General features: G+C 42.7%; 1 protein-coding gene across 1 annotated transcript in view; it reads left to right on the forward strand.

Annotated features, from left to right (window-relative positions):
* mast2 (microtubule associated serine/threonine kinase 2) overlaps positions 1-26664 on the forward strand; it is a 148682-nt gene extending 122018 nt beyond the window's left edge. The window contains 24 exon segments of the mRNA XM_067512236.1: positions 3589-3664; positions 4387-4596; positions 11116-11217; positions 12863-12995; positions 13077-13144; positions 13327-13430; positions 13535-13743; positions 13824-13962; positions 14071-14203; positions 14386-14551; positions 16404-16505; positions 16597-16719; positions 16803-16912; positions 17073-17227; positions 17403-17545; positions 17886-18065; positions 18203-18448; positions 18562-18788; positions 19160-19282; positions 19705-19841; positions 19928-20115; positions 20476-21029; positions 21118-22233; positions 22235-26664. Coding sequence (XP_067368337.1) covers positions 3589-3664; positions 4387-4596; positions 11116-11217; positions 12863-12995; positions 13077-13144; positions 13327-13430; positions 13535-13743; positions 13824-13962; positions 14071-14203; positions 14386-14551; positions 16404-16505; positions 16597-16719; positions 16803-16912; positions 17073-17227; positions 17403-17545; positions 17886-18065; positions 18203-18448; positions 18562-18788; positions 19160-19282; positions 19705-19841; positions 19928-20115; positions 20476-21029; positions 21118-22233; positions 22235-22768 — 5278 coding nt within the window. The 3' untranslated portion in view covers positions 22769-26664.
* The last annotated feature ends 1085 nt before the right edge of the window (positions 26665-27749 follow it).

The raw sequence follows: 27749 nt of genomic DNA on the forward strand, positions 1-27749 counted from the left end.
AAGTCTTCCTTTATAATTAATGGAAGTTAAACACAAGATTTTATTATAGTATTGATTGATCAATCTAGTATTGACTGAAATTGTTGTGACCAGTACTAACATCCTGCCAGTGGAGCTGAGGTAATTCAGGTAGTTCTATCCTGAAGTCTCAACCCATTTGAAATTGTGAGTTGCAGCCAAAATACTCTCACAACAATGGGATCAAAGTACAACACACACAAACACACAGACATATCTACCTCATCCCCATTCTGCCCAGCTCTCTGTCACGGCCAATTAGGCCTCTCATTTCCCGAGACGCCTGCCTCAGTTTTCAAGCATCAGTGTTATTTTTCTCTCTCTCTCTCTCTCTCTCTCCCTTACACACACACACACACACACACACACACACACACAGTCTCTGCCCCCTTCTTACCTCTGTCTCCCCCCACCTCACCATCACCATCTGATTTGCTGTCTTGTCTGATTTACTTCAATTACCCTTTCCACCAGTAAGCTCGTTTGCATTTTGAGTGCATTTTGTCACATGACATCACCACTTAACCAAAAAGAAAGAAAACAGCTTTCCAGCAATATATTAATTATCCAATTTTATACAACGCCCAGGGGTTGAAACGCACTTCCTCTTATATATCTCATAAATATTTTCTGCCTTTCTCACAGTCTTAAGTTTTGAACTTGTATCTCCACACTAAAACTGAACTCCTCTCCCACAACTTTCTTGAAAGCCTTGTTTCCAAGGTCGTTTCTCATAATAATGACAAAGATATTTTTTTGCAGAGATTGCCGAGGGGTGATTTTTATTTCCCATTACAGCAGAAATATAGCAGTGTTCTAATTAGCCTTTGTCAGGCTTCTTTGTGTTATTCATCCCGGGGATTTCACTCCGACCTCCACCACAGCTCACACTGAATAGGAGCTTTATTTTAATAAAGGCTAAGGCTGCTTAGAGCCATGAACAGACAAGAAGAATAACACAGACAAAAGAAGAAGATATTCTGTGAAAATTAAAGAATGAACATAACTGCCTCTGGCACTGTATCCATCTTTGTCAAGGCTAACCTTTACTTACTGAGCCCAGTGGCAGAGCCGGCCAAGTTTTGATTGATTTTTCTCTTTCAAGATACATGGGCATGAAAGCAGAGCTTTAAAGTTGAGCGTGTTAAAGCTCCAGATGATTGACATACTTCAGTAATTGTGCATGTGTTTGTGAGTAGCCGCACAGAGGCTTTCTCTTTCGTGACCCTTCTCAGATGAAGGGTAATTTCACCTGAGTTACAAATAAAAAGGTTTTTCACTTACGCTAAAGTGCTGCTCAGAATTTCTCTGTTAAACTGAATTCACTCATTAGGTGCTTTTTGCTGTTTAAAAGTCAATACTACTGTATTTAAGCTGTAGATGAAGGGTGTGTGTGTGTGTGTGTGTGTGTGTGTGTGTATGTGTGTGCGCGCGCGCACTACTTGTCACTGTATGCGCTGGCATCATGATAAACAGCCTCCGTGACGTTTAGCCCATATGTCACATTCAAGCTTCTGTCATTCCTATTAAGCTGGTAATTGGAATTGAAGCTGCCGATGGATGACTTCAAGCATTACCTCATCGCACAGGTCGAGTGTGAGCAACACGATGACTCATACGAACAATAACATCTGGAGTCTGAAATTCATATCTTACATCTCCTGTTTTCCCATCAATTTTGTCCAGGAGTTTTGCATCTTTGATTTATTTTTAGAGATTTGGTTCTTATTAGCTGTTCATTGCATTTATACCGATCTAGATTCTTGACGTTTTGGATTCAGCAATAAAAATAATGTGTTTTCCTAAAGTAAGAGATTATTGACAGTAGTTGACAACTGTAAAATTGTAGTGATACTGATGGGATTAAATAACAATTAACATAACTAGCACACATCCTGCTTGGTCACAATATCAATTAATTTTTAATTAATTTAAATAATTTTTCTGTTAGTAAAGTTTGTAGTATGTACTGTATAATGAGATATTTGTTGGATTTCTTTTGGTCATTTGCTTTCTGAAGACAAATGTCTATATCTTGGAAAAAGACAAGGTGGAATCTGACTGACAGGCCACTATTTGTTTACTCTATGTACTATATGTAAGATTTTTAGGATTTTTTAAGATTGTATTTTTTTTAGCATGGAGATTTTTTAAATTGGCAGCTGCAACATTTTAGAGGGAAATGTTTACGGTCATAAAAGAATGGAACAAATATAATACAACAAGCTAACAAAGCCTAAAATTGCTTGCAATATGATTTCTCTCCCATGACCTCTACACACAAACACACTGCCTATCACCTGTCCTCATTCCCTATTTGGCTGAAAGTGGGCAGAAAGGTCAAGGGTATTCCTGCTGTCACCATTTTGTCTAACTGTAGAGAAAGGTTGCGGCTAAAGGGGGGAGCTTGGCAGGGTTATGATGGAATACGAAAAGACATGAGTCCCAGGAGGATGGAAATTGAGAGAAAATGGAGTCCACTGATAGAAGGATGGATTTATATTCTGTTGGAGCCCGTACGGATTGAAGGAGACATCTCTGTCAGTCTGTCAGATCATGAAAACCCCAGGAGAACTGATAGATACTTGGCTGAAGAATGGACAGTCTCACTTACTGACCGCTACACACACACACACACACACACACACACACACACACACACACACACACACACACACACACACACTACATTCGTCCATATATCCGCTGATCTCCAGAGGCATTACCTTTGTGCTGTCTGTGTGTGCAGCCATGTGAGTCCAGCGGTTGTCCAAGTCTTCAGTTTACACTGCCAAAAAAACACACATATGAAGACCCCAAGGTCCCATTAGTTCACATGACCCCGTCCTGCTTCTTTTCCCTCTGTGCTCTGGTATCCTGACCAAGCCTGTCAGTCACATCCAGTCTGGCCGGTTTGGTTTCTGCAGCACTCCACATTAAAACCCACTACAGTCTACTACAACCCACTGCCATGTTGTGATCAAATGAGGTTTACTTATATTAACACCTGAACATTTGTCCTCTCTTTGGATCCCTTACATTTTCTTAATTTTCTCTGAGCTCTGTGTGATTTGGCCTGTATATAGGGTTTCACACAAATTGATTACGTGTCAAATTGACTAAAGCTAGGACAATTATTTCTAAACAGTCTTTTAAAAAGACAAGATGAGATAAACGTTTGAAAAATGTACAGTAATTTCTGTAAAGGATCAAAAAACAAAAAGTTTCTACACAGTACAAATAAGTATACAATTGACAAACAAGCAATATTTTTATGTAGTTTGATGTACATCTTTCTGTTGCTGGGTCGAAATACATGAGATGATCAGATTTAGGTATTTTTAGGAAAAATTCTAGTTGCCTTTAAAAATCAGCTGGAGCAAATTTCACCTTTTAAAAAGCGTTGGTGTCTTCATTACTCTCTAAGTGGCCAAGCATTTGAGCAAAGATCCCAAACATTGCACTGCAACTGTCCAACAAATGATTCCATCTACATCTACCTGTATAACTGTGTGCAGTGTTGTACTCATTCCCTGCTCACCTGGGTTCGTTTGTCTGTTGTTTTCTCAGCCCTGGGCGTTCACCGATCTCCTTTGACCATGAGATCGTGATGATGAACCATGTGTACAAGGAGAGGTTCCCCAAGGTTTGTACTGCCCACACACACGACCATATGCAGCAGTAATCTAAACCGTGTAGAGAGATGCTGTAGATAACGAGCGCAACCCTGCAAGAGTGGCATTAATGTGGGGCCAGAGTATGTGTCAGTGGGGGGACGTGGACCTTGCTGATGAGGCCAACAGCAGGTTTGAAGAAACTGCTCTTGTGGCCTTAGGTTTTGGTCCTAATGGAGCTCAATCCATGATAAAGAACATAAGAAGTCACCCAAAGGTCCCTTCTCAGCTTATCTCTTTGAAGTATTTCTAACCCGAGTGAAGTCAAAACCGCAACTAAACGGTTCCTACAGCTGCAGAAAGTTTTCACTTTGCATTAACAGACCAGAAGAACAGAAGATTTCTATTCTTGATAATGGCCTGTAACCCATGGTCATGATGTGTAGCTGGTCTCAAATGTCTCTTATTTCTATTATATGATATACTGTATGTGTGTTTGTATGACTATTATCTAATGAAGATGCAGCTACGGTAAAGACCTTCAGGTTGCTAATTCTGTCAGAGGCCTTTAGGCCAACATGTGTAGCTGTTTCTGTCCAACTTTTTAAACATTTTTTTTAATAATTATTTGGTTCCAATATCTGATTAAAATATACGATATACCGTATTGAAAAACTGGCTCTTTTGTGACTCATCCCTGTCTACCCCCTCCTGATCACCTCACCCCTCATCCCCTCCCTTCCTCTCTATTCAGGCGACGGCTCAAATGGAGGAGCGACTGGCTGAGCTGCTCTCCTCCTCAGCCCCGGAGAAGGTCTGCCCGCTGGCTGATGGGGTGCTGAGCTTCATCCACCATCAGCTGATAGAGCTGTCCCGAGACTGCCTGGAGAAAAGCCGCGAGGGCCTCATCACTTCTCGCTATTTCTACGAGCTCCAGGAGAACCTGGAGAAGCTGCTGCAAGATGTAAGTTAACAACAGTTTGTTCCCTGCCGTGCAAGAAGCAATGTTACCTCCAATTTAATAAGTCTCTTAGAAAACAAAATCAAAAAGTGTATTTGTACTAATCTTACTGTACAAATATAAATTCACTTGCAAATCGATTTTTTTTAAGTGTAAAAATATATTATTTTTCATGAAAATAATAAAAAAAGGTCATGCTGAAGTTAACCTGATAATGGACAACACAAAGCAAGACAAAAGAGGAGGATGTAGAATTAAATAAAGCACCTGACATTTGATTGCTGTTAAAATGGCTCTAAATGATTTTTCAAAAAACAAAATCATATGATACTTGTCTTGTTCTGGGGGTTTGTCATCATCTTACATTTTGACTAACGGTAGCAGGTAAAGTAAAGGGTTAACAGTCGACATCAAGGCTGATTTTGTTTCCTTTAATGGCCCAGAAACCTTGATTGGGATTTTCCAATATGTTACTGTTACTGAAATCACTACCTTGTTCACTCACTCATTTTTCCAGATGTATTACTCAATCATTTGCACTATAGTGAGCAGTAAAGTGATATTTCAGACACTAATAAACCAGCATCACTTTGCATCACCACTGACAGGTGAACTGTCACACGACTCATTTCCACACTCGGTAAACTATGTAAAGCTGTGATACACAGCAAATTAGGACACTTGGTGATTACAAATACAGTGCACCAGGGAGCAAAAAAGGAGCAAATTCACACTGTTGATTTTTCAGCCTCCACAGTTTCCTAATTACTTCCTAGAAAGGAGCTGTGGACCCATTAATTTGCAGCCATGTTCCTGGAGAGGATTATGCCATTTGGTATTAATTATAGGGAAAATGGAGACAGATGTGTTCAATTGGTGAACCTCCAATTAATGATTTCCAATTAACTTCACTTTCTCAACTTCTTTTAATCACTCTAAAGCCCAGCTGAACATGTATATATGCAAATATTTTGCTACCAAATAATTCCACCAATAGGAACAACTTTTATAGATTATGTTACAACTGGCTAAAAACCCTCTGACCACTGCAAACTTTGTTTTCTTTTACTCAAAATGTCTTGTGAAATGTATTTTCTTCTGATCCTTTTATGAACACAACATGACTTTACCAGTCACGCTTGCTTTGGCTTGGAATAACTCATGGTGTGACACACTCTTCATGTATTTGATGACCATGTGACGTCACATGAAGACACAAAGACCTTAGACACATACAGTAAAGTCTCTCACACATTCCTTCACTTAAAAACTCCAACTGCTGTTTAATACAATAATGACAAACAATCCTGCTATTTGCTCATCGCAGCACCCAACAATGTGACTGTATCTCTGTATGTTTTTGTTTTTTTCTGTATTAATGCATTTACTTCTAAATATGTTAACATGAGTATGGCAGTGCTGACATCTCTATTAGCTCAGGTTTGCAGTGCCTGGGGGGGTGACATTATGGTTCCCACTGGCCTCTTATTGACCTTCTGTTCTACTGGGACACACATACAAACTATCTCTCAATCATAGACACACACACACACACACACACACACACACACACACACACACACCCCTACACACATCCTCTCCAATTTTAATTTCACACTCCAGCAGTCACTGGGGGCTGACAGATGACTCTTACAGACGAATAGGAGGGGTGAGGAGGTGCATTTATAGGCTTTTGGGATGGGTGGGATTTTAAGGTCGTTCCTCTGCTTCTGATTGGCTGGGGAGCTCATAGAGGAGGGGTTAGATGTATGTGCATGAAGCCTGTTTGAATGCTTTTGGAGGGTGTGAGGAACTTGAACACATCTGGAGAAGCGTCAGGCAGCAAAGCTGCAATGCGGGCGGATGATGACATCACCAATTAGGCGGCATTAGGGATTTTTTTATTGTCTTTTCCTCTTGGCGGGTGGACAAGCCAGGCAGCAGGTGGAGCAGACCTATAGAGGACAGGAGAGTGTGAGGCCACGAGCAGGTGGATGCAGGTGTGAATACAGCATCCAATCCCTGCGACGTTTATGGAAATCCTTCGTTGTTTTTGTGTGGTCCTTAATTTGGAGGAGACATGTCTCGCATCTCGTGGCAGAGGAGACTGGAGGAGGAGGTGCTGGAGGAGGTTGTGAGGAGGAGCAAATGGAAGGTGTTCACTCACAGCTGGGAGGAGGAGGAGGAGGAGACAGATGCAGACTTTGCAGTTGAGTCAATTTCCGTTTGATCCAGACAAGCTTTGATTGGCACTGAGAAACGCTAAAAAGGAAAACAGTCTATCACAGCAGTCTGACAGAAACACCTGATTTAGCTCTGTGGTGTTGATGAATTTTGTTGCATTATGTAGAAATGTGTATGTTATTGAGCAAAGCCTCACTAATACAAATGTGATGAATAAAATTATAGAAACACCTGTTATTCTAACACATTTCTTTTTTTTAGCATCACAAATGTTGAAAGTGAACATACAGATGAATGATCACAAAAACATGAAATCATTATCACCTTCACATAGGACTTTACTTCAGCTTTCTCTGTTACACGTTAATAGTGACAGAGATAGAAATTGCTTGATTTTATTTTTAAGTAATTAAGTAAATTATTTAATGGAAATTTAAGTTAAAAACAACAGGCCACTTTGGGCAGTTTAAAGTTTTAGATGTTCTTGTTATCTGACAACTTGCATGTGGTGGTTTTTATTTTTTTCTCTCTCTTCTGTAGTTTGTTAATATTGTGGCTTCAGTCACCAGGCTTCAATATGTGATATATATTTCTATTTGTAGCACATAGTAAGTGAGGAATATGGTGCCCATATGCTTTGTAATATTATACTTTGATCTTGTGAAATATTTAATATTTATTTATGTTAACTAAAACTAAAACATGGTGCATTTACTTCTTTGTGTTACCTTCACTTAACAACATAAAAATGACAAACTTCATGTTACCATAGAAAAGTGCACCTGTAGTGTCAGTTTTATCATCTAGATGATGACAGGAACTTCAGTCATTGTTGTTTATTGCTGTAAACACATAATGAAAAGCTGCACACAACATTGGGATATAGTGTGTTTTCTGGAAATTCTAATCTCTCTTGACCTCAGTAAGATTTATTTTGACTTGATATAAAAGTAGTCATGGGCGTAAGATAACACAATGTGAAGGTTTAACTGAATTATTAATTTAATAACGTACCCCATCAAATTGATCCAAAGATTCTGCAAATCTTGAAACAGCAGATAACTATCTTGACAATTTTATCACTTTATGAGAAAATTTGTCACATCTCACCAACCCTGTTTTCCCTTGTTGTGAAACGTGTCGTCATCGCTCTGCCTTCCTACGGAAACTGTGTCTCTGGTTTGAGTGAATCCGTGAAGATAAAAAAGATAAACATCAAAGATAAACACTAATCACTATTAAAACTTTTTTCTGGTTTTATTTTAATAACTAATTTTTATTTTGAATTTATTTATTTATTTAGTAGTTTTTTTGTATTTCTTTGTATTTTGTATTTTTTTGCTTTATTATTTGCTAAATATTCAGAAAACCAGTGTTGCACAGGTAAAAAAAAAAAAAAAAAAACAGTATAAAACTATTTTACCCAGTTTTCAGGTTTTGTCTGTCCAGTCTTCCTGGTGTTGACATGTCTCAGTTCGTTGCCCTTGTCCTAGCAGCTTATCCATTTCTTATTCATTCCTCCATTCCCTCCTCTCCTTGTGTCATGACCCCATTACAGAACTCATGGGAGGCCAACTCACCTCTCCAGTTTGTCCTCTTGTGCTCCAGGTCTCGTCTTTTATCCCTCCTCCACCTTTTCCACTCTCCTCTTCGTGCCTCCCTTCACCTCCACCACTCATCCTCGGTTCCTGTCTCATCCATCTTTGTCACGGGCCCTTAGTGACCTGCCAGGCAGTCACACCACGGCAACCTGCAATCACGCCATTCTCTGCTGGAACCCCTGGGAGACCCCGCTGGACTCCTTAGGCTCATTTGAGAGCGGAAGGGAAACCAGAGTGCATGCTCAGCTCTGGTGATCTGTCACCGAGCATAGTGTTCACTCTCTTCTTTTAGCATGTGATCATATGCAGCTACAAACATCTGGTTATGATGATTTGGACTGCATTTTAAAAACAGGAGCTGCTTGGTTGAAGGATGATTGTCTAAAGGGCTAATAGGACGAAATCAATACACATTTTTACTAATCTACTAAGAATCTAATCCAATCTTTAAAAATGAGGTGACCTTGGATTACTTCACTTATTAGTTAATTTAAAGGGAAAAGCAGAGTCAGGTGTTCAGTGAATGTGACCCAATCAGGTGTGGGTGTGGGAGGCCCAGCCCTTTTTCAAAGTCCTTACCATTAAAGTCATATGTCATATATACGTTAGATGTCAACTGTGTGTCATGGAAGAAACAACAGAGATTTCTAGAAATGTTAAAGAACACTTGTTGATGTTCACCAGGCAGGAAGGGGTTACGATAGAATTTGCAGAGTTGGAGAACAGACAGCACCATTGTTACACTCCCCAAGAGTGGTCGACCAGTAAAAATCACACCAGAACCAAGGTGTAGAATAGTCTGGAAGTCACAAGGAAACCCCACAGAAATGCATGGTGAAATAAAGGCCTTTCTTACACTGGCTGATATCAGTGTTCTTGACTCCGACATCAGGAGAACATTGAACAACAGTGGGGAACATGGCAGAGCTGCAGGGATGAAGCCTCTACTCTCCAAAAAGAACATTGTTGGCTGTTTTTAAGATGGTTTTGGCAAAATGTTCTCGATGACACCAAAGTAGAACTTGAGCATTGTGTTTGGTGACAACTAAACTCTGCATTCAAGCATAAAAATCTCATCCCATCTGTGGCAGTTTAGGATTTGGTGTTGCCTTCACTGAGGGAGCTATTAATTCTGAGTTTGGGGAAATGTTCAAGTATCTATTGGCACTGAATCTCTGGCCTAAACACAAGTCACTTCTGCAGAGAGTGGCAGAAGTCGAAGAAACGTTTGGAGTCGAAGTCTTGACCCTAAATAAACAGAAATGTTCAAGGCTGGTAAAAAGTTACTTAAGCTTTTAGTAAAGTTGCTGCTAAAAAGGGTCATTAGTCAGTGGGATTTCCATCCGCCCATCTGGGGTATCGTTTCACACATGACCCGTCACCCTTAGGGGCAATAACTATATATTTACAGCGTGATTAACTTTTTTATATTAAACTAGAATATAGAATTATGAACAATGTATGTTGAGGGAAATGATATTATAAAATTAGTTTTAGTTTGTTTTATATATATATATATGTGTGTGTGTGTGTTGTTGGCATGAGTGAGTAATTTTTTATATGTATTCGTGTATCTTTTGTCTAAAACGTCCTTTCTCACCATCATTTTGTCAAAACCCTAAGCTCCAACAATCTCTGTACACAAGTAAAAATACATTTGTGATAAAGTAACATTGAAATACTAAATCATACAAGCACATTTTGTGTTCTTTGTACGTGTCACTGGTGGGTGAGCACACACACACACACACACACACACACACACACAGACTGGTTAATTATCTGCTGCACAGTGGGAGTCTGTCCCTCAGCTCTCCATTACTCACCGATCACTGGCCTGTACAGTCGCCCCACACACTCATTCAGTCTCCTTCACGTTTACATATACACACACTTATACATATTTAGTGTGCACATAGAGTACAGAGACACCCCCTCCCCTCTAGGTTTCATTACTGTTATAAATAATTCAGGGGGGGAGCCTTGGCCCTGAGGCCTCCTGTGTCTGTCACCAGAGCTCTGTTAGACAAACAGCAGCGAGTCAGCCTTGCTTTGTTTATGACCAACTATGTCCTCTCTGTTAGCGCACCTGACACGTGCACACACACATTAAAAATACATACATACATGCTGGATTCATAAATCCACACACACTGTACCATTCTGAGAATAAAACATGTTTTACAGTGGGTGGTTTGTAACTGTTAGAGCTTCTACTTGCACACACACACGCACACACACACTTCTCTTCCACCCTCATTTCTTTCCGGGGATCTCTGTTTGCTCCAGATGCATCTCCAGTCAGTTACAGTGGATTGCTGGGTAAATTGCTCTGTCTGCACGCTGACAGACATTTCACGGTGCATAGCAGGGAGCGAGGCAGAGGTTGCTCTGATTTAGATTACCTCTCAGGTGTTACTCGGGGGAGAAAAATGAAACTCAGCTATTCGGTTGTCATCCCCCCCACTGCTAGTTATGCCCAGTTTGTGAAGGACAAACACAACACATTGGATATTTTCTGCACAGCGTCAAGGTCACATAAAAATTCAGGATGATTAAACATTTAAAATACGATTAAAATTAATGCATAGATATGATGATGGGTGATCAGTCTGCCACACTCTGGAGAAACAATGAAAATCTTTTGTCTTGACAGAATCCTGCTTTAAGAATAAAGATTTTGATTAAAAACATGTCTTGCTGAGCTGATCCACATCCTGTCTGCTTGTGTGTCCAGGCTCATGAGCGCTCGGAGAGTATGGAGGTTACCTTCGTCACACAACTCATCAAGAAGCTGATGATCATCATCGCCCGGCCTGCACGCCTGCTGGAATGTCTGGTAAAAATTTAAAAACCAATCAGAAAATAAATTAGCATTCTAACGTATATACAGCCCGACTTTCATAATGTTCATTCAGTGATTTTAGGGATTTTCACCAACGTAACTTTAAAGAGAGAGGCTGCTTTTAGTTGGCCAGTATATCCTTGGTTCTCATCAGAAAAGAAAGTATAAATTAACGACTCCGTACATTCACTCAAGTACTGCACCATTTAGGGACACTTTCACTAAGTATTTACATTTTGTGCCACTTTATTAATCAACTTTACTACTATGTTCAAGCAAAACGTTGTGAAGGTGAACTGAACTGTAATATGTGTATTATAAACTTAGATTGATCAGATTATAATAACAAACATCTAAACCCTTGAAAGACACATGAAAGTAACTATAATCAAATTAAAATTAAAACTAGAAATGCAAAAAACATATTGGATAAAGAAAACACCTATAATGCCCAAAAACATGCTAAAAAGCCTGACGTCTAACATATGTTTTTGCATTTTCCATATTGGTTTAGCATAGACGGTTGTAGTTGTGTTTTCTTTTTAATCAATCAGCTTATTCTTAGCAGTTACACAAAATAGTTTGTGTCATTGCACAATTGGTGTAAATTTGAGTCTTTGAAAGACGTGTGACAGGGATTAACTAGAATATCGTTTTCATGTCATCCCGTTCATCTCCATGCATAGTTAATAACCATTTAGAGCATCTAGAGTCTCGGTGTGAAAGGATTTAACCACAGCAGTTCATTTATGAACTTCATCTGTGTAATTTGAATCAGCTTAACATACACGCACACATGCAACCACATTAACAACTCTCAGCTGGCACTGCAGCATTTCATATGTAAAATTGTAGGTTGTTTTTTTTGTTTGTTTTTTACTATATCCTCATATTGTGTAATTCTCCTCATCAGCTTCCCTTCACACTCACCCTCCTTCCACTATAAACTCCATTAAGTTGGGTGGAAATGGTGCAAAAGCTGGGGCCAAACAGGTGAAGTCGACCGTGAGCTCAGAAATGAGCCAAGGAAGGAGAAAGTGAGGACGGGAGAAGAGATGAAGACAGAAAGAAGCAGTGTAGAAGACGGAGGGATAATTGGGGGGGCAGTGGAGTGTGAGGCGGTGAGAGAAGGGAGGCGGAGGGAGGCTGCCCTGGTGCTCACATCGGTAGCTTTGACTAATCACATGCAGGAGAAGCTATGACAGCGTAGAGGATGGGTTTTTACAAATGGAAGCACCGAGAGAGACGAGGAGGAGGCCGTGTGTTTACATGGGCAGTGTTTTTGAGGTGGGGGTGTAACTGCGCTGTTCTCCGTGTCTTTGTTCGAGGACACAGGAGAAACATTATAGTGTACAACAGCCAAAAATGTTTGCTGTTGTTGTTGAGAGAATTCAGTTTATGTGCATCACAACCAGAAAAAAAGCTTTTTGGTGTTTAATAAGTATGTTAGCAGAAAAAGAGCATCTTCATTCTGTTGTGTTTATGGCCCATTGACAGCTTGAAGCAGGTGGAAGCAATGTGTTACAGCTTTATGATCTTTCAAAATTAAATACACACCTACAAAAAAGAATAGGCCTCAGAAAATATATTTCTGAAATCTGCCCTCCTCACCTCTCTTGGCTTTTTTCCTCCCTTGCAGGAGTTTGATCCAGAGGAGTTCTACCACTTGTTGGAAGCAGCCGAGGGCCATGCCAAGGAGGGCCAGGGCATCAAGTCCGACATCCCCAGATACATCATCAGCCAGCTGGGCCTCACCAGGGACCCCCTGGAGGGTAAAGCACTAATCTGAAGTTTCACTTTGATCTGTCCTCTTCTTGTTCTGCTCAGTAACTCACGTGTGTGTGCTTTTGCAGAAATGGCCCAGCTGAGCAGTTACGACAGTGGGAATCCAGAAACACCAGAGACTGATGACTCAGTGGATGTGAGTACTTCACCAGAAAACATTTGTTGGATGCAGTTTGTCACCATGAATGTTACCTTAAAAAACACTACAGCTACATTAATTTACAGTTTAAAAATTGCTTGTTTATTTCAGTTCTAGAATGTGTTTGTCATCCCCTCATTGGAAATTAACCTTTTTTCTCCCTGGTGCATTATTTTCAGAGTCGGGGAACCACAGTCCCAGCTGCTCCACCACCGACTAAAACCAAAACACCACGAGAGGAAGACTTTGAAAATATCAAGCTCATCAGTAACGGAGCCTACGGGTACAGCAACACATCCCTGATCCTCTCACTCTAGTTTTACTTAACGAACATCAACTGTTACTTCTGAAATGAATCAGCTTCGCTGGGTTTCTTTTTCGTTGTAGTGCTGTGTTTCTGGTGCGTCACAAGGAGACCCGGCAACGCTTTGCCATGAAAAAGATCAACAAACAGAACCTCATCCTGAGGAACCAGATCCAGCAGGCCTTCGTGGAACGAGACATCCTGACGTTCGCTGAAAACCCGTTTGTCGTCTCCATGTTCTGCTCTTTTGAGACCAGGAGGCATCTCTGCATGGTGATGGAGTATGTGGAGGGTGAGATCCTTGTTTCTTTGTCAAAGTTTCTCATTAGTTTTGTTTCTCTTGTTGTTTAAAGTTGTCACTGTCTTCTGTAGGTGGAGACTGTGCCACACTGCTGAAGAATATTGGAGCCCTGCCGGTGGATATGGCTCGTATGTACTTTGCAGAGACTGTCCTGGCTCTGGAGTATCTTCACAATTATGGCATCGTACACAGAGACCTAAAACCAGACAAGTAAAACACACACGGACATTTGTCGTACTGTTCTGCTTTTATACATATGCTTTTCTGATGTTAAGCAGTTTAAAGCTTTTTTAAATTATTTTCTTTTTTGTCCTGCAGTCTTCTCATCACGTCAATGGGACACATTAAGTTGACGGACTTCGGTCTCTCAAAGATTGGCTTGATGAGTCTCACGACAAACCTGTATGAAGGTCACATAGAGAAAGACACCAGAGAGTTCCTGGATAAACAGGTACCAGCTTAAGTCTCCAGCATCCTGTTGTTGTCTGACCCCAAATGATGCAATTTGTAGCATTTGTTAGATGTATCTAACTGTATTTTCCCGTGATATAGTTGGTAATATTTGACAGAACTGCAAGAAACTGCGTGTACTGGTTGAATTAGCCTTGACTCTGTGTGTTGATGCCTCTTCAGGTGTGTGGAACTCCAGAGTACATAGCTCCGGAGGTGATTCTCCGTCAGGGCTACGGGAAGCCGGTGGACTGGTGGGCAATGGGAGTCATCCTGTACGAGTTCCTGGTGGGTTGTGCGCCTTTCTTTGGAGACACACCAGAGGAACTGTTTGGTCAGGTCATCAGTGGTGAGTAGATGGAGGCAGACTGCAGCCGGTTCAGTATTTGTGCAACTGTCACTCATTTCTTGCAACTTTGCTCATCGGCGGTACATTTTACAGACAACTTCACAGCCTCCACACCTACATTCATTGTTACCAACCATCTCTTTACCATCGCTATTTTGGGTCTTTCTAGTTTCTCATTGCTGGATTAAGCTGACACAATAAATAACTGAGTAAATAGTATTTAACAAGTTGGACTAGCAGTAGCAGATAAATTAAAAAACATGAAGACAATAAAAAACTGCTCTGTTGGGATAATAGAGTGAACAATTTTGTCAGTGTGAACATATGGCTATTTTCATGGGGCACAACTTAGTTTGAAATGATTATATATCTCTACATCAATGTCAGTAAATAGTATTTTACCTGAACAAATGTAAATGACAGAAGAAAAAAAAATGCTTTTGTTTTTTAGGATTTTCTGAAATTTACAAAAAATCACCAGTCAGTGGAGAAACACTTAAAATTATTCAGGTTCTGCTCTTCAGTAAATATGTTGTTCTGTTTGTATTTTATCACGAATGATTAATGTTTGAACCAGAGAACAGCAGGCCTGATAACATCATCAGAAATCAGAAATCAGAAATCATCTGCTTTTTTTTCCTCCTTTGAATTTCTTCGGATGTACGGGCAAGTCAATAATCATAAACGTGCATTGATCCCTGTGTGTCTCTCTCCATATTGATGCACTGTGGGGTGATATAAAAAAGCAGGGCTCCTCGTGCCTCAGTGTGTTCCGTATTTTTATCTGTCAGCCTGTGACTGTGTAAGGTTGTGAAATTCAAACTCTGGAATTTGATTTTAAAAAAAATTCACAGGAACAAATAACAAACTATATTACAGTTAATTTACTTAGAAAAAAATGCAAACTAGTGAAAAGGTGAATGTGTATTTCACACATACGGTAAGAAAATTAAGCGTTTTCCTCTGGTATTCACTGATCTAAGACATTCTTGAAGAATCTTTTAGTTTAATTACAATTTGAGTCTCATGCCCTAAAGTTTTTTTTCATTATTTAAATCAGTGACACAGGCAGACAGGCTGTAAACAAACCCCCACGTTAGTTAGATTTACTGGGACGAGAAAATAAAGAGCCCAATCTGCTCATTGGTGCTTAAAGGTTGAGAAATCCTTCGCATTTTCTCTTTTTCTCAACACGTCATCAGATTTTCATGAAAAACCTAAAAACTACATATGGGGAATCTTGACATTATCCCAGACTCAGCAAAGGAAGCCTCGATAATGATGCTGCCAACACCATGTTTCGCAGATGGGATAAGGTTCTTATGCTGTCATTCAAAGTTTGGTCACTAAACATAAGATTTCTTAATCAAACCGAAATGTTCTCCAGAGATTGTTCTTCCAACATTCCTCCTTGTTTTTCCACATGGTTTTGTTGCAGTCATTTTATTTGTGGCCATGCTCACTGTTGTTTAATGTTCCCCTGATGACTGAATGACATCATTGTACATACCTGAAACCTGGGCCACGATTAACCAAAATGTTCCTAATAGGTCTTAGTAAGCAGTAAGTAACACAGGAACAAAATATGTACAATGAGCCACGTGTTACATTTACAAGAGAAACCTCATCTAGAAACGCTGCTTTCTTATTTGGCCTTCAAGGAATAAATTCATGACTGAAGTAAGTTATTGAAATAGTCCAGCTTTAATCTCTGCTCCCATGTAACTGTTCAATTTGACTTCGTGTACTGTACGTTAGACAGACTGGTCTGTGAAATGAAAACATGGAACAAAATGGTTCTTGTGGATGATTTACTTCATACTGCTTTGTATCATTCTGTGTGTTGTGTTAGATGAGATCATGTGGCCAGAAGGGGATGAAGCTCTGCCTCTCGAGGCTCAGGACCTCATCTCCAAACTTCTGAGACAAAACCCTCTGGAGCGCCTGGGTACAGGTAAGACACATGTGCTCACACAGGTTTTGAAAAGTCCTAGCAAAGATGACTGGAAAGGTTTTACAGGACATGTGTTTCCTCATGTCCACAGGAAGTGCCTACGAGGTGAAGCAGCACCTGTTCTTCACAGATCTGGACTGGAACAGCCTGTTAAGGCAGAAAGCTGAGTTCATCCCCCAGCTGGAGTCTGAGGACGACACCAGCTACTTTGACAGTATGTCTGCCACTGGTTTACACGCATTTGTGAGCTGCCTGAAGTGTAATCACCACACAGCCTGATGTCTTTTTGTCCCCCAGCTCGCTCTGATCGGTACCATCACGTGGATTCAGAGGAGGAAGACGACACCAATGATGATGAACATGTTGAGATTCGACAGTTCTCCTCGTGTTCGCCTCGCTTCAGCAAGGTAAACACTGAAACATACACACATTACAACCACAATATGAAGGTGACTGAGGTGTTTATGTCTCTGTCTGGAAATTCTATGACAATTTACGTCCCTAAATGTGATGTCACAGATCTAAGACGTGATATGATGTGACATTTATATGTTCTGTTTCATGCAGGTGTACAGCAGTATGGAGCGTCTGTCCCTGCACGAGGAGAAGAGGACACCTCCTCCGACTAAACGCAGCCTCAGTGAGGAGGGAGGGGATCGCGTTGATAGCCTGAGCAGCCTCAAGTCCAGAGATCGATCGTGGTTGGTGGGATCTCCAGAAATGTGAGTTCTTCACCTCCGGTACACAAGGCAAAGTCAGTCCCTTGCAGGCTGTTTGTCTTCCGTTAGTTAAAATCTTTCTACCTTTAAAAATATGGGTCATAACTGGGATGTGAGCATCCTGAATCAGGCCATTGTTGTACTAATGTCCAATCCCTCCTCACATTTCCTTTTCCAGTCTGCGGAAGCGTCTCTCAGTTTCAGAGTCGTCCCACACAGAAAGTGACTCCAGCCCACCTCTGACAGTCCGTAGACGCTGCTGTTCCGCCATCATCGAGATGCCGCGCTTTGCCATCTCCTCAGAGGAAGAAGGAGGCCAAGGTAAAACTTATAGGAGGAACATGCTGGTGGCCAGGAACCTGCCCTTTAGAGAGTGGATTAAACAAAGTAGTTGATGAGGCTGGTGCAGCAAATAACTATCTGTTAATTAGCATACTTGCTTCTGAATCAAAAAATAATTATTTAGCGGAAAGTCTAGGTCCTAACTCAGCTTTTTCTTGGTCCATCTCTTATGATTATTGGTCTTATTAGATGCCCCGTTAGCTTCCTCTTGCTTAGTTGGTCTCCAGTTAGAAATAAAACTTGCATTGAAAAGACCTACACATATCATCACATATCATCAAACCGGATTCACTCAGTACTCGCCACAATGATCTTTCAGGTGCAGCCGGAAGTCGTAAGAGTCCCAGTCTGCTGGGTCCAAGTGCAGTGAGGGGTCCACGAGTGGACGAGCTCCCGCTTGCTATTCCAGAGATCCCAGTGGAGAAAGAGCTAAAGCTGGATGAGTCCCCCACCACCCCGAGCTCCACCTCTAGCCAACAGAGCAAGACCACGCTGACACGTCAGTAAACACACAACCTGTTTTTCTAAAGTAGATGATAACACATGATAAAGACAAAGTTTCAGGGAGTCTGCAGGTCTGTTAAATAAGTCTCAATAGTTAATTCTGTTTTCATCCATCCTTCTCTGACCATGCAGCGGGCAGCTCAGGTGATGTGTGTGACCGCGCTAACGGCAGCAACGGTGGTGGAGCTGCTAAAAGTGGAGCAGACAGCGATTCTCCGTCAACTCCGAAGGCCATCAGTGACCTGGCCGCTCGCAGGGCTCGCCATCGGCTGCTATCAGGAGACGCAGACAAGCATACGACAACCCCAAGCTCCAGACCTCTTAACAAGGTCATCAAGTCGGCCTCTGCCACCACGTTGTCCCTGATGATCCCCTCAGGTCAGCGCATTGCTAAACAGCAGCATTTATTCTGCAGGACATATCTCACAGCTAGTATTTTGCATCTTAGTAATAAAATAAAGCTCAAATCTGTTTCTTCTGTCCATCCCTAGACCACCACGGAGCTTCCCCTTTGGCCAGCCCAATGTCACCCCATTCTCTGTCGTCCAACCCGTCGTCGCGAGACTCCTCCCCGAGCCGGGACCTGTCCCCAGCTGTGAGCAGTGTCAAACCTGCTATCATCATACACAGGTCGGGAAAGAAATATGGCTTCACCCTAAGAGCCATCCGCGTCTACATGGGAGACTCTGACATCTACACAGTGCACCACATGGTCTGGGTAAGTCCACGGTGCAGAGGTGGCCACATGTTATCTATGATCATTTCTGTGGTTTTTAACGAGCGTCTCCAGGACTAAGAAAAATGATAAATTGCAATGTCAGTGGTAACAGGTGATAAATACAGTAATTATTATTTTATAAATATGTTATAGATGTTGGTTTTGCAGTATTTTTTATTCACAACCACTCAAGTCAACTGAGATTCTTTTTGGTGTCAGAAGATGGCAGTAAACAATAAAGCACTTTCTTTCTCTGTCTCACCACATTTCCTCTGTTCTTTCCTCTGACCTCCTCTCTCTCTCTCTCTCTCTCTCTCTCTCTCTCTCTCTCTCTCTCTCTCTCTCTCTCTCTCTCTCTCTCTCTCTCTCAGCATGTGGAGGGGGGTGGTCCAGCCCATGAAGCCGGACTGAGGGAGGGGGACCTGATCACCCACGTCAACGGAGAGCCAGTCCACGGTCTGGTTCACACAGAGGTGGTGGAGCTCATACTGAAGGTGCAAACACAAACTCTCCTTTTTTTATTTCAGTAGAAACCTGTTTTACACAGCTACAGAATAGACCAAGGTACTTTTTTACATTTTGTTTTATTTCTTCTTATTAAGTTTCTTCTCGTTTGTTCAATTTGATAAATAACAACAAAATAAAAATGTTTCCTTTGTAATTTTAAAATGTAAAATTAACTTGTGTACAAAACATGCATTAAAATTTACTTTGTTTTTAGTAACCCTGACTTTAATATTGTCCATTTTGATCAGTATGTTGTTGGTAAATTTGTCCCAAAAAGTTTCTATTCAGTCGTCAATAGTAGGGAAACTACCGCACAATTGACATGAAATTAAATGTAAACACACTTAACATTTTATATTTAAGTTTGGTGAAACTACAACAATTTCTGATACTGTGTTTGGTCCCTCAGAGCGGCGCCAAAGTGTCCATCTCTGCTACCCCATTTGAGAATACGTCCATTAAAGTCGGCCCTGCCCGGAAAACAAGCCACAAATCCAAGATGGCGCGACGCAGTAAGAAGACCAAGAATAAGGAGGGACAGGACAGGTGGGACGCATGCAGCACTTCGCGTGTTTTTAAGAAGTATGTACACACATGTGGAGCCACTGAGTGAGTCATGTCTTCTCTTGCAGTAAGAAGAGGACGTCTCTGTTTAGGAAGATCACCAAACAAGCGTCTCTGCTCCACACCAGCCGCAGTCTGTCCTCTCTAAACCGCTCCCTGTCCTCCGGGGAGAGCGGCCCCGGCTCACCAACACACAACTTGTCACCACGGAGCCCAACACAGGGCTACAGGTCCATACCAGACTCCGCCCACTCAGGTGAGTGAACACTGTAGTAAAAAGAGAACTCAGCAATAAGTTGTATGCTCGTGATGAATTGTTTATTTCTTTGCCTTTGGAAAAGTAGTGAAAAAAACTATTATAGTTTTCACTTTCCTAAAAACACTGCCAGTATATAAACTCGGGTTTCTAAAAAAAATAAGCTACTAGTAAACAAATATGTACTACACCAGTTACACTTCCCAGAGAAAACACAAAACTCTAAACATTTATTTACATGTTTTAGACATTCAATGCTGTAGATTTTTTACAAATTACAATTGTGATTTATCAACTCCGATTGGATTAAATCAACGAACCACCTCTATTACATCGTTGTTTTTCCTCTCGAACCCTCAGTTGGTGGAAACTCGTCTCAGAGCAGCTCCCCCAGTTCCAGTGTCCCAAACTCCCCGGCCAGCTCCGGCCACATTCGGCCAAGTTCCCTGCACGGCCTCGCGCCGAAGCTCCAGCGCCAGTACCGCTCTCCCCGCCGCAAGTCTGCCGGCAACATCCCCCTCTCTCCTCTGGCCCGCACACCTTCTCCCACCCCTCAGAGCAGCTCGCCTCAGCGCTCCCCCTCCCCACTGCCCAGCCACGCTCTGGGGCAAGCCGCCGTGGGCCAGTCGTTCCCTGTGAAGCTGCATTCCTCCCCTCCCCTGGTGAGGCAGATATCCAGACCCAAGAGTGCAGAGCCCCCACGTTCTCCTCTTCTCAAAAGGGTGCAATCAGCTGAGAAACTGGCTGCTTCCCTCTCTAACTCCCCCTCATCCCCCTCCGGAGTTGCCGCAGCGGGAGAGAAGAAGCTGGCAGTGGGAGCAGCTGTCGGTAGTCGTAAACACAGTCTAGACATCTCACATTCAGACTTTAAGAAGGAGATACTGCAGAGGGAGCCGAGCCTGCAGAGCCTTCAGGTAAGTTTCGTAGCACAGCACACTCAGAAAAAAAAGTCAAACTAAACTGTAACATGAGCATTCTGTCCTATCTCTGTCTGGTCATCAGGAGTCAGCCAGCGAGGGTCTGCTGTCTTCAGCAGGACGAGGCGTGGAGAAAGGCAGCCTGCACTCCTCCTCATCCAGGAAGTTGGGACGTCAGGAAGGGGAGGGCTCCCTCGGAACAGTGTCCAGATCACTGGGCTTGGCCCCTGGGAAAAGCAAGCTGAAGGACAAATTGTCTGCCATCCGTCAGGACAGAGCAGAACGGAGGGAGTCACTGCAGAAGCAAGATGCCATCCACGAGGTCGATTCATCCGAGGACGAGACAGATGAGGGCTCAGAGGACAGCCAGGATGGACGCAGAGGGACCACCTTCACCCCTCCTCCCCTGCTGAGGCCCACAACTGTAAGAACAGGCCCTGGAGGCACTTTGCCATCCCTTTGTCTTTCCCCATGCACCCCGCATGCCACGTTCAACCACACCGGGCCCTCACAGATAGGAAGGCCCACTCCCTCATACAGCCTTCCTTCCGTTACGGAGGCGAAGTCCGGAAAGGGCATCTCCTCTCCAGGAGTAAAAGAAGGGAGTCCAGCACCCTCCTCAGATGATGCTGCAAGACAAGAGAGAGAGGTTCTGGAGCCAAGTGGTACCACCAAACCCACCCAGGGTCCCCTTCCCTTCTGCACGCCAGGCAGTGCATTCATCTCAGTCAGCAAAGACACTTTCCTCAAGCCAGCTCCTCCACAAGACTTAAAGAGCCTCAGGGGGAAGACTGGACTTCCAGAACCCAGGGCAGAGGACCGAACCCTTGACAGCCCGAGAACTACTGCCCCTTGTACAGTGAGGAACACAAGTACTCCTGACCTCAGTACCGCCACAAGTACTACAGACTGTCGAACCACAGACGGCCGAGAACGCAGCTCCTGCTCCTCTCCAGGGATCCCCAAGGAGAAGAAGGAGGCCGATAACCGGAGACTTTGTGCAGCCGCGGCTGCTGCAAGTTTGACTGTGTCAAGTTTGCCCAGTTCTGGCTCCACTTCACCTTCCAGCTCCCCAGTTCCGCCCTCTGAGAGTGGTGTAGACAAAGTTGTGTCCCAGCTCACGACAGTAGCCAAAAGTGTTCTTGGTCCTGTCAAACTCAGCACTGCTGCCAACAAGAGCACGAAGGACCTGAAACCATCCAGGGGTGGAACTGCAGAGGTCCCACCTACTGACCCCCCCTCAGTCCCCTCCAAACAGGTCACAACCCCTCAATCCCCGTACCTGTCCCCTACCAGGCGAGTTGCCTCACCTGCCACCTTGCAGGGACCGACCAAAACCTCAACCCAGTATGACTGTGCAGCCCCAGCACCGACATCCCGCAAAGACGTCACAGAAGGTCCCTCGTCAGGGTCTGCAGGTAGGGAGATTGCTGCCCCCTCTGCACCTGCACATCGGCTGGGAGCGACAGCAGCAGCTCAGGCCGTCATTAACACGAGCCAGCCCATCTCTGCAGCATCTGATCCACAGCGCAAGAGGTCCGAACCCCAAGCGGCAACCGCCGCCACGTCCGCCTCCTCACAACAGGACAAAGCAACCAGCAAGAAGACGTAGCAGCAAAATGAAAAGAACCAGAAGAAAAAGTAGAGATCACACCGTTCAGTGCTGGCTTGAGGTTTTAAAAGTCACACAAACTGCATGTTTAGGAGAACACAACCAATTAGTAACTTCACACTAAAATTTCAGACTTTTCAAGCAAAAAGAATGATGTAGAGAGAGCAAACAGAAGCCAGGACAGATGTGGTAGTGTTAGTTCTGTTCCAGCTGTTCTGTGCTCTTCATGTTCGTGTGAATACTGGTGTCCTGACACTTTGGTTCATGCTTTCAGACTAAATTCCACTAGGAGTCCTTTCTCTTTTCTGCAAACATGTACAGGGCTAGAAATAAAAAGCCCAGTGGTCCGTGCACATACAATTTTAAAATGCAGAGACATTTACATTCACCTTTCCCACTCTTTGTCTCTTTGTGCTGCCTCATTAACGCTCACCTTGATGTTTGGCAGAGCTTAAACAGATGTTCCTCAGACCCGGACGTGCCTTGTCCTTCCCATCCCGTCCCTCCTCGCCCGACATTTGCCCCGCAATGAGTATGTCTCCGCAAGCTTAGATATAGCAGTATTTCTAAATGCATTACAGTAAGTGAATCTGCACCATCAATGTGCATCAGCTAAGTAACAGGCCAAACTGAATCCTCTTGTTCTTAGCTCCCTGCTGGTCTTACACCGCAGGTCTGCAGTACAAGTGATGTACAGTGATCCTTGAACACATGATAGGTGTAGTTCTTGCTTCTGAAAAGCTTTTATTGATTCAGTCATTTGCAGAAACTGCTCCACCACCCGACATCCAGCTGTAGTGAAGCTGCAGTTGTTTTACAAATGCTGTTGTGCTGGACCACCACCTTTTTATTTCCAACCCCATCAGCCTCTCAAGGCTGCAGAAGTTTTATTTGGTATCTGGACCAACGTGCTGTGTTTTTTGCCTCTAATCATGTTAAGGTATCACACTTTACTTTGTGTGTGTGTGTGTGAGGGTGAGGGTAAGCGTGTTTGTTCATTCGTGCATGGTTATCTATGTATATACATATATACATATATAAGAATATTTAAAGTTCTGTTGTACATCTGTTTTATACCCTGTGTGTGTGTGTGTGCGCGCCCACGTGTTTTATGACTAACTCTGCTACCTGTGTACATGTGCCGAGCTCTCTGTGTTTCCGTTGGGCATCAGGCTTTGCACAAAACTTTTATCTCAATTGTCTGTTTGAAAGACGACAAAAATCACTACAAGGACAGCGAGTGCAGAGGTTTGGAGCTCGGTTCTGCTGCTGCTTCAGTGGGTTAAAGCTAATTCACTTCACTTTTGTCAACTTTGTTTTCCCACGTTTCTTGTTTTTCATCTGATACGCCACCTTCAATTTCTTCAAACAAGAAATACAGTTGTTTTTGGTTTTTTTGGTTTTTTAATTTGACTTATCGATCATAATTGACTAAACGCACACAGAGCCCGAATCATGTCATAGATTTAACCGTTGCTTCTGTGTTTCCACACGGCAGTTTAATGATCTTCTTGTGAGTTTGGAATGAACTAAACCTCCCTCAGTGTTGTGTCTTTGCTGAGCTTGTGTCACTGTTGGAGAGACAGAGTTGAGTGTTTTTAGTTTAGGAGCTTTCAGGCTGACTTTCAGTGACTGTGGCAATCTCAGTGTCATGTTTACATGTGGGTTAGGTTTTTATGTGCTCTTTTGTTTTTGCGAATGGAACTTGTTGCCTGTAGCAATCCCACCTCCTCTGACAGGCTGGGATACTGACCAACGGATCACAAAGTGGTTTATTTGTCCTGTGATAGAGGTCGGCTGTGGTGGAGGACGATTAGAAAGGAGGAAGATCCCGTGCACATATGTGAAAGTCATTTCCTGTCTCTGTGCACATCGAGTTTGTCGTCTTGTGTCTGTGGAATAGATCAGCTGCATTGAAACATGTAGAGAAGAAGCAGCCCCCATCATTGGGAGCTGTTGACCTCTTTATCTGCAGAAGGTTTGAGATGTGAGGAAGTTGATGACTATCTAGTTAAACCTGCTTGTCTCTTTAAAGACATTGGACTTGAACTGAATGTTAATGGATGTCATTCATACACATTCACTAACCTCTAGCCTCTGCATCCTAAAGTACTGGAGTCATGGACAAATTCAGAAGCACTGAAGTTTTAGAGCAAACGATGACAGAATTCCATTAAACGCGTATAAAATTCTGAGCCTAAATGTAAAGTTTAGTTTGTCCATTTAACAGAGTAGCATGTTGTGCTGGACTCGTAGGATGGCAGCTGTTGGTTTCACCTGGTTCCAGGGCAATAAAACATCCTGTTTGGGGCTGATACTATAGGCTGTGTCTTTCATTTGAACTCCCATCTTCTATGGTACAAAGCCAAAAATGCAGACCTTCATTAGTTCTAACAATAAAAAGGCCTCATGATCATTTGTACACAAAATGTTAAAGCAACTGGGAAACTGGTGGCACATAAGATCCCAACATTTTGCAGCTGAAACAGGACAAATGTTGGCTTCTCAGCGACGTCACGCCAAAGAGAGAAGTCATTTAAAGAACAGATTCTTCTGATTTCTAATAGGATTAATGAGCGACGGCTTCATTACATCCTGAAATTTCCTTCATGCTGAGCAGTTGTATCATCAAAACCCTTCTAGACATCAGCCGGTGTCCTGAGCAGCACTACAGCTGATTTTCTTCATGTAATTAGACCCAGTGTGTGTTTGTGTGTAATCATGCACAGTCCAGCCCATCTGCTCTCAGCTTGTTGTCCTATTAATGCTACACGAACAGCTGCCTCACGCCCGCACACACACGCCATTTCATCCAGCGGTGCCACTTTCAGCGTCTCCATCCACGGTATACGCACATACAGTCCCTTCTCCCGTGTGTAAAGAAGACGATGCAGCCATCTGCTGGAGAGCGAAGCAATTGTCACTTTCCCCAGGTGGAGTCATTAATCTGGAGCCCTGAGCCTTTTGACCACACACTCACATGCACACACACACAATCACGGGGTCAGGTTTTTCCACAAAGGCAGCACCCAGCCTCCCTGAGGCTCGTCTGTCCTGCGTCGGCCCAGTCGCTTCAGCGGTTACACTCTGAACAATTTGTCCGACCTCCAGCCTGTGTTTACCCATTATGCACCTCTGCTGCTCTGCGGCACACAGCATTATGGAGGTTCAATAAACCAGGTCAAATCGTAACTTTAATCCGTTTGAACGGCAGGATTTTGAGGAGAGATGCTCGGCTTCTCGAGAGTTTTGTTCACTTATTATCATGACACTAATAGGTTGCATGTCCAGCAGAAGCCTGTTAGTTTTACAGAGGCTCAGAATTTGCTAAACCAAACATGCACAAAATCCACATTTTAAGTAGTTTTGCAGAAACAAATCTGTTTCTGGATCAACTTAGATCTAGTACATGTACAGTTTTCTGTTATGCAGGAGTTTTGTAGTAAAGGTTGATCAAATCAGAAATTTGAGATTTCTAAACGTGTCTTACTGTCTTCGTTTGCTCTCAGATACCAAATCCTGACTATCATTAACAAGCTTCCGTAAACCTCTGACTCTTGAGCGTAGAACGTTTACCAGTTCGGTCTCTGAGGCACACGGACGATTTTAAACGTGTGGCCTTGGGTATGACGAGGTGAAGCCTTATCGCCACAAAGAAACACACACTCTGAGCCCCTGTCACCATTACTTGAGTATCACTAATGTTTGGATGTGCAGTGCGTTTGTAGGCGTCTGAGCAGGTGGTCGCCGCGCAGTCGAGTAGCAAAAACCGACTGCTATTGACTTGATTCTGGCAGACAAGGGCAGTATTTCCAGGCTGTGTGTTGTGTGTTTGTCTTAAAAGACTGCTGAAGAGGAGGAGGAAGAGGAGGTGCACCGTAAAAGCTTGAGAAAGACATTAGGAGAGAGAAAAGCATTGCTAGAGTAAAACCAGTGCAATATCTTTTTATTTTTTATTGTGGTAAAAGCATGTTGTTGTCAATCTTACCTTACAACAATAATAAAGGTTTTTTATGTACAGCTCAGTGTCTGTGGTGCTGATTTGTTTTATGATGTTTTTCCTTTCATTCTGCTTCATCATCACCCTTTATGTGACATATCGTGCTTTTCACATTAAGGCGGCTTTTTGCACAGAGACTTCTGCCTCTGAACACATAAAAGTCACGAGCAATAAATGATAAAAGGCCTCAGTCTGCTGGGAGCAGCTGCACTGCAAAAACACTGTTTGCCTCAGCTGAATTCAAGGAAAACGTGGTCTTAAGTTGTTGTTGTTTAGTCGGATTAATAACACAGACATTTCAATTTTACTTTAATAGACTTCTGGAAACTTGTGGCAGAAAAACAGTGTCAACATAAATATGATGAATATGATATTTTAATTTATACATTATATACTTTATACATCAGCGTTTTCTTTTTTTAATATCAGTGCTTCTTGTTTGAAATAGTCAAATCGTTAAAGCTGTTACTTTCTAATGGAAATAAAGTGTCATTAAACTCTCCATGCTCTTCCACATCTCACACACACACACATACATACATGTTCCAGTCCTGCCTCCTATTCCCCTAAAGTCCCTAAAATGAAACTGCAACCTGTGTGTCGGCATCAAATGACTCCAGCCAGTGAGATTCACTGTCAGTTTCACTGTCAGGCTGAAGTCATGTAGTCGTTGAAAGATCCCGGCTGCTCCCAGAACTAACTGCAGTGGTTCCGTTTTCAGTTTACTTTGGTGCAGCCCTCGAGTTTTTCTGCCTGCAAAAAATGTCCTTATCTTTCGTGAAATAACTGCCATGTTGAAACACCCGTTTCCTGTTGGACACTCCATCCTCCTCCGGTGTTCTGAGGTGGAGGCACAAACCGTCACAAACCCCGACAAATAAACCAAAGCTAGCAGCATGTGGAGTTACAACACTTGAACTTGGATAAACTAACAGAGTTTAGCCTCTTTGTGGTTTGGACAGAAAATACTTTTTTTCTTTCAGCGTATTAGCTTTTTGTTCTCAGGAGGAAACAGTAGCGTTTTCTATTCAATCTGCTCCTCTCAGTTCTTTCATCTCATAAATGGGATGTTAAATTGCCCCCCTCCCCCACCTCCTGCTTCATG

The sequence above is a fragment of the Channa argus genome, chromosome 8, assembly GCF_033026475.1.
Source record: "Channa argus isolate prfri chromosome 8, Channa argus male v1.0, whole genome shotgun sequence".
Lineage (NCBI taxonomy): Eukaryota > Metazoa > Chordata > Actinopteri > Anabantiformes > Channidae > Channa > Channa argus.